Here is a 7,944-nt window from a genome sequence, read left to right on the forward strand (position 1 = left end):
TTATTTATCCATTAAAATTAAAATAGATAAATATCTTATCCAAATACAAAAAATACAATGTTGTTAGGTGGCATTTTTTCCATTCAATTATTTTTCACACTTTTATTTTCATCAACATTCACGTTAACTCACCCCACTTATTTTACAAGGAAGTTGCTTTTCAACTTCATTAAACCACTACTTTGTTCTAGCTAAACAATTCTGGCGGACCACCTTGTCGATATTGGATTCACCACCGCCGCCATCGGATATTAAAATTGTTGTAATACCAAACAATTCTACTGCGGCCGCTGGACCTCTCTACTGTGCCGCAAGACCCACCACCATCACCATCGAAATTTCTAGTATTGAATTTCTGGTCTTTTTATTTCGATTATTTTTTATCTTTTTTTTTTGTCAACATACTTTTCTTCCATCTATTTTTTTTCATATTGTCATGTTGGTGATTTTGCAATATAAAAAACTACATAGAGAAAGGAATATGATAATATAAATATTTTGCAGGATTTATATATAATTTTACTTTATTAATTATACGATGATTTCATTTTTATTTATACGTTGCAAAAAAAATTTATTTATTGTGTATTTATGCAGCCATTTTCGTTTTTTCTATGAGTAGTGAGATGTATATATATGTTGCAAGATATACATACTCCCTCGGTAAGTGGAAGCATTTTAATTTTATATATAAAATAATTATATTTGTAATTGTATGTTTGTAATTTAAGTAAAAGTTAAAAATATTTTAGTTTTAGAGTATAATTACTTTTTTTTAAAATAAGAAAGATATTTTGAATGAATACGGACAAAAATGGTAAAAATGATACATTGAATTAGAACGGGGGAGTATATATAAGCATTGCATGATTTATATATATATACTATATGATATGCATATATGCTATTGGAATATTAAAATATTTAGGCAAAATAGCAAAAAAACCTCCATGCGGTTTCCGAATTTGCTGAAAATCCTCCGTGGTATTAAAACTCTAAAAAACCTACTTGTGATTTCTAAAACGTTGCAAAAAATCCCGATTCTGTTAGGATTTAACGGCGGTTGTATGTCATGCGCCTGAAATACGATTTTTTGTCCATAAACCGATATATTTCAATTACTAAAATACTCTAATGACTTCTTCTTTCTCATTCTTCTTCTTCCTTAATCTCTATTCATTTTTTTTTTCATTTTAAATATGCTAAACACAACTAAATTTGAAATCGATCCCAAATTTATAACACAATTAATCGACCGGACATGGAGATGGAGACGAGAATACGTAAGCTATTATTCACCATCAATTTCTTCATTTGTTTCATCAAACCCAAAAATTTAAGAAATCGATTTGATATCCATATTTGCCCATGTGGTTCCAAACCGCTGGCTCTCCGGTTCTTGAACCGGTGGTTAGGGTTCAAATAGAAACCGGATTCAAATCAGCGGCCACTGTGAAGAACGAGGAAAAAGAAAGAAGGGAAAAAACCTGGTACGGCTGGTTGCGGCGGCGTGAAGAAGAATTGGGAAAGAAAGAAGAATTTTGGTGAAAAAATAAAGAAGAAATAGAATTGAAAAAAAAAGGAGAAATAAAAAAAAAATCGGGGAAATATAAAAAGAAAAAATAAAATAGTGTGGCTCCATCTCCTCCAACCAGCTTCTTTCCCTTTCCCTTCTCTTCTTTCTTCTTTTTCTCTTTCTCTTTTTCCTCCTTTCTTTCTTCTTCCAGCCGCTTCTGCCCGCCGTTTTTTTTTTCTATTTTATTATTTTTCAATTCTTCCTTCTTCAAAGAGACGAAGAAAAAGGAAAAAAAACAATTGGGGAAAATAAAAAAAGAAATAACCGGGTGAGGCTGCGGCGGCATGAAGAAGAATTGGGGAAGAAGAATAAAAAATTTAGAAAAAAAAAAGAAGAAGAGAAAGAGCTTGTGCGTCTGAAGAAGAATTTGGGGGAAGAAAGAACAATCTGGTGCTGCGGGGGAGAAGCAAGAAGAGAGAAATAAAATAAAAAATATATAAATAATGGTATGTCAAATATGATAAAAATTTAACGTTCGTTAATAAAATTTAAAGAGTGGGTCAAGTATGCAATCTTTTGGAAACCACAAGTAAATTTTTTTAGAATTTAGAATTACGAAGATTTTCAACGAATTCGGAAAACCACTATTTTGCCAAATATTTATATCTTAGATGATATATATTGCATGATTTTATTATCTTTTATTTCAATAAAAATAAATCTAATAAAGAAATGGGCGTAGCAGCCAAAGCTGCTGCATAGGAGACAGGCACGCTAAGCTCGTGGTTGTGCTAAGAAGAAAGAGAAGAGTCATTGCGATCGGAAGCTGATCCGGTAATGCTAATCGACTCATTACTACTATATATTCTTAATGTAAAACTTAGAGATAGAGAAAAGCAAATGAAATAGTTTCAACAAAATATGACCGTATTGTTGAGCATATTTTTGGGCGTAAAAATTTTTTATTCTAAGTTATAATTTTTTGATTTATTAGATCACTGCTACTTATTTTTTCAAAAAAAAAAATATGCTTAAAATAATTTATATGCCAAATGTATAATATATATTTACTAAGATTGTTATGATAGTTTTTCGATGCAATTGATTTGAATACATCAAAATATATATATATATATATATTCTAATTGTAATTACTAATAAAAATATAATTTAAGTTAAATACTCTCGCTTGAAATTCACTAAAATTGTTGGTGCAAATCAAATGATATGTATGCATTCAAATCGGCTGTTAAAGTTGAGGTAATTTATTTATTTCATAACGTTTTATATTGCATATTCTTGTAAAAATTTTATAATATTCTCTTATACAGTATATAGGAAATTTTTATTAAATCTACACTCAAAATATCTAAAATAATTTTGTTCAAACATCTCCAAAAAATTTTGTTGATCCATAATTGCATATGAAGAATTTATTTAGTCATCAAGTTGAGTGTCAAAGCTAGGATTAGGATCACGTGAAAAGATAACTAGAGTGAATGCTTCACGGTTCTTGTATGTTTGTGTGAAGTGCAATGGGAACAATTGAGATAGTAATTTTATTTTTTCATATTGATATGCACTCATTTTTTTTGGAAATGTAATGAGAAGTGAACTGATCAAAACAATTCATTTATTTTGTATATTTCTATACTTATTTGAAATAATACAGTCTCAAATATTGTTACGGTTGTTCGATATAAATTATAGTTTCGAATATTGCTACAATTACTTTGAGATGGAATATAGTATATAGTCTCGATTATTGTCATAGTTATTAAGATCAAGTATTATCTCAGTTATATTTTGATTGTTCAAGACAACATATAGTCTCGATTTAGAATAAAATGTAATCTCATATATTGTCATGATTTATTGCGACAATATAATCATAAAAATTGTGACAAAGCCGTTTGAGATAACATATTTTTGAAAATTATCATGACAATTTGAGACAAAGTAGTCTCAAACTTTTCTACGGCCATTCGAGACAAAAAAAATAGTCTAAAAAATTATCACAAGAGTTGGATACAAAATATAGTTTTAGAAATTATCACGATTGTTCGAGACAAAATATAATCTCAACGACGTTTGTGAATATTTTCGAGGCAATATGTTGTCACAACATTCTTTTGGTCAATTCGATGAGATAATTTGTCTCGTCATTCCGTGACTTCTTAGATTTGCACAGTAAAATGGTCACAGAAAATGTTTCGAGATAATTACCGAGAGTATTCAATTACCAAGTTGGATTGTATGTTGAATTGAGCATTTCAGCATTGCTAAATCAAATCATAACCTTCATTTGGTGATATAATTTAATTTAATTAAAATAATTAAATATTGATTAAAGCAAGGATTGATTCAGCATTTGTTGAATTAATGTGTCTAAGCACATAATCAAGTGTCTTCGATTAATTGTCTTGTATCTATATAGATTTTAAGGTAATTTTTTCGAGATAATTAAAGTTTCAAACATATCACAACTATCTTTTCATTTATTTTTTTAAGTTTTTAGTATAATATTTTTTTTTTTTTAATCTCTTGGCTCCAACATACTGTTGTTTTTTCGGAGGGAGGAAGGATATATTTACCTAGATAGAAAAACGTAGGTTGTATTCTTTTACTAAAAAAAATATCACCTCCGTTCAGCTCTAAAGGTTTCATTTACTATTTTTTTTTTTAGATGTTGATATTTGAATATTAATTATTATATCAGAATAAAGTACAAATTAAAAAAAAAATTGCAAAAAAAAATACTTTGAAAGACATACAAAAAATTATATAAATATAAAGATATTTTTAATGTTAAATATAATGAGACAAAAGATATACGTGACTCTTTAAAGCGAAGGAAGAGAGTATATTTTTTCTAAAATATATTTTTCCAAAAATATTAATATATCATATTTATTTTTATTTTTTTATGTATTTTTTATATTTCATATTAAAAAAAACCTCTTAAAATTATTTCATTAAATAAACACACCCCGTAATTCTCTAACACACATTATCTGAATGGGTTTATAGAACGGTGATGGAGCATAGACAGACAAAAAGTATCGAATGGAGATTAAGAGGAGTCGGATGCGGATGCGGATGGCCCGACATACAGACAGATTGTCCCCTCATAGCCCGACTCGAATTCAGTCATGTTCCCTCCCTGTCTTTCTCACCAATCTTTGAATTCTTTGCACGCCTCCCTCCATTCCTTATTAGTAGGACTTTTTATTTTATTTTTTATTATTTGTAAAATTAATTTTGCTAATTATTAGTATCTTTTATTTAAAATTATTACATTTAATTTCATCGAATGAATAAACTATTTAAAAGAAAAAAACGTGTATATACATACACAGACATAGCGGCAGCCGGCTTTTTAAGATCAAACAGTGATGTAGTAGTATATATAAGTAACCATTTTAAATATATATATATATACTCCCTCTGTCCCATGTAATATGGGTGTATTTTATAGACATGATAATTTAGGTAAAATATAATTAGTAAGAAAATAAAAATGTATTAGTAAAAATAATTATATATTAAAATTAAGATAAGTAAATAGTTTAATTAAAATTAAGAAAATTATAAAATTTAAAATTTAAAATACTATTAAAGTGCATAATTATATTTCCAAAAATAGAAATGACAAAATAGGGACAAATTATGTGGGACGGAGGAAGTATCTTTTTCTTGGGTTGTGTTTCTTTTAATTTTTGAAAAAATTTGCTTTGATTTAATATTACAATAATATTTGATAAGATATTATGTGATTAGAAAAAAAAATATTTAATTTAAATAGTAAAATTGAGAATTTGGTGTAAGAAAACATATTTAATAAAAACATAAATTTTAATCAATATGATTATTATTTTTTTATTATTATTATCAAAATCAGACAAATTTACTATAATACATTAAAAAATAAAAGAAAAAGAAAATCTCTATCTATTTTTTGAGTCAGCTTATTTGCTGCTTGCCAACATATTTGTCTAATATAATTTACTTTTGTTTAATTTAATTTACAAATTATTAAATTTAATTGGAATTTATTCAAAAAGTAATCAATGCAAAAAGTAGTAGTTGCTGATTAAATAAATATAAAACAAAATACATGTGTCCATTGTATATATAAATATATTTCCTTCGTTTTATAGAAAGGGTTTTATTTTTTATTTTCGTCTATGTCAAAATAAGAATATTATTTTCTAATTTAATAATTATATTATTTATCTAATATAATAAATAATATTTTAATTTACAGTATATTACACAAATCTCACTATTTTTATATTACACAATACTAATAAGAATATTTTTGTATTTTTTATTACAACTCAATATAATACTAATATTCAAAAATTTACGCGAAAAAAACAAATGTTACTGTTTATATAGGATCAGCGAATATATATATATATATATTTGGGTGTATATATAATAGCAAACACTCACTCGACACGCTTCACAGTGAAGCTACAAAAACCAACTTAATTAATTGATCTCTCTCTCTCTCTCTCTCTCTATATATATATATATATATATCTATAGACATATGGAGGATGAGGTAGACGAAGGAGAAAGCATGGAACTTGAGCTGGGTCTGGCCCCTCCCTGCAGCAGCAGCAGTGATCATAACCATGATCTCGATTTGAATTGCACTGAACCACTCATTAATCACCTTCATCATCATCATCATCATAATCATCATTCTCAATCTCAATCTCAATCCCAACAAAGATACCATTGTTGGAGAATAAAGCAGCAGTAAGAACTAGTCATCAATTCATCATTCTGAAAAAGGCTTCCATGGATTACACATGTCAGATATTTATTTTATTTATATAATGTAATTGTGCAGAGAGAAACACGATGATGGCGATCATCAAAATCACAATCAGGAATTTTGCGAAGAAGAAGAAGAAGAAATCGAGGGATGGCCGCCCATCAATTATTCATCGATACAAAAAGAAGTGAAGACGAAGATGCAGATGCAGATGCAGATTGACGAACATATGATCCATGGAGGAAACTGCACTCCACCTTCAATATCTTCTTCTTCGTATGTGAAAGTGAAGATGGAAGGCGTGGGCATTGGCAGAAAAATCGACCTCGCACTTTACCATTCCTACCCCTCTCTCTCCGCTGCCTTGATCCACATGTTTGCCAAATGTACATACATACATACATATAATATATATATATATATGTGATTATATAATCAATTAATTAATTAATTTATTTATTGAAATTGGTGCAGACAATGAGATGAATAAAAATAGCAGTGCAAGTGCAAGTGCAAGTGAATCAGAGTACAGAATATTGTACAAGGACAGGGAAGGTGATTGGATGCTGCTGGGCGACGTCCCCTGGGAGTAAGTCTTCATACAATTCAAATTATATTAATTAATTTCAATTCTACTATCTAATTACTATATAACTAAATTAAATTACTCCCTCCGTCCCATAACAAAATATTTATTTTTCCATTTTAATCCGTCTCGTAACAAAAGTATTCATTTCTTTTTTAAGCAATGGTATTATCTACCTAACATTACAAAGACCCTTGCAACTTACAATATATTACACAAATGTCGTTACTTTTATATCATACATACTAGTAAGGTTATTTTAGTCATTTCTAATTTATTCCTATTGTATCCCAATATAATACTAATATTTTTAAAATTATGTACAAAAAATAAATAAATATTTAGTTTCGAGACCGAGGAAGTATATTAATCGGTGATGTGCTGTTTGATATATGATGATTAATTAATTAATTCAAAGTACGTAACTGCAGAATGTTTGTGGAATCCGTGCAACGTATGGAGATTCTTCGAGGTTGCAATTAATTACAGTATAATACTCCCTCAAATCAACCATCCCGACCCGACCCGGCCCGACGCAGATGACACCAACAGATTGTCTCTCTCTCACACACACACACATATATATATATATATAGAGAGAGAGAGAGAGAGAGAGAGAGAAGAAAGTGATCTATCGATTAATACTGCAAAGCAAATTAAATTTAATTTATGGACATGTTCGAAACTTGGAACCTAACTCACAGACACACACACTTTTAGGCTCTGTTTACACAATATACTTTCACTTATTTAACACTATTTATTTTTTAAAGAATATCACATCAAATATATATATATATATTTTTTTTACAAAACCATCAAAAAGTCATCAAGGAACACTAATAGTAATGGAAGTCATAAAAGAGATCAAAGGTAGAAGATTAAAGATAATCCGTGTGTCCGTCTCTAAAGGTCATATTTATCTTTTGTATTATTATATTTAATATTAAAAATATCTTTATATATATATAATTTTTTATACAGATGTCATTTTATTAGTATTATAAGACACTAATGAAAGTATCTTTGCATTTTATTTTTTAATTTGTATTA

The 7,944-nt window shown here is 28.2% G+C and overlaps 1 protein-coding gene across 1 annotated transcript; it reads left to right on the forward strand.

The window, feature by feature from the left end:
* The first annotated feature begins 5,970 nt into the window (after positions 1-5,970).
* Positions 5,971-7,565, forward strand: LOC127255882 (auxin-responsive protein IAA9-like). Its single transcript, XM_051281640.1, has 4 exons — positions 5,971-6,286; positions 6,381-6,691; positions 6,780-6,894; positions 7,323-7,565. The coding sequence occupies exons 1-4, from the start codon at positions 6,075-6,077 to the stop codon at positions 7,372-7,374; spliced, it is 690 nt and encodes a 229-aa protein (XP_051137597.1). The 5' UTR covers positions 5,971-6,074; the 3' UTR covers positions 7,375-7,565.
* Positions 7,566-7,944: the final 379 nt, after the last annotated feature.

Source organism: Andrographis paniculata, unplaced genomic scaffold, assembly GCF_009805555.1.
Source record: "Andrographis paniculata isolate CXL003 unplaced genomic scaffold, ASM980555v1 Contig54END, whole genome shotgun sequence".
NCBI lineage: Eukaryota > Viridiplantae > Streptophyta > Magnoliopsida > Lamiales > Acanthaceae > Andrographis > Andrographis paniculata.

What these genes read in the sequence shown, in the direction of transcription:
- LOC127255882 (XM_051281640.1), top strand. Translation starts at nt 6,075, where the DNA reads ATGGAGGATGAGGTAGACGAAGGAGAAAGCATGGAACTTGAGCTGGGT. An exon ending in TGTTGGAGAATAAAGCAGCA is followed by an intron (nt 6,287 to 6,380) that starts GTAAGAACTAGT and finishes GTAATTGTGCAG; the next exon opens with AGAGAAACACGATGATGGCG. An exon ending in GATCCACATGTTTGCCAAAT is followed by an intron (nt 6,692 to 6,779) that starts GTACATACATAC and finishes AAATTGGTGCAG; the next exon opens with ACAATGAGATGAATAAAAAT.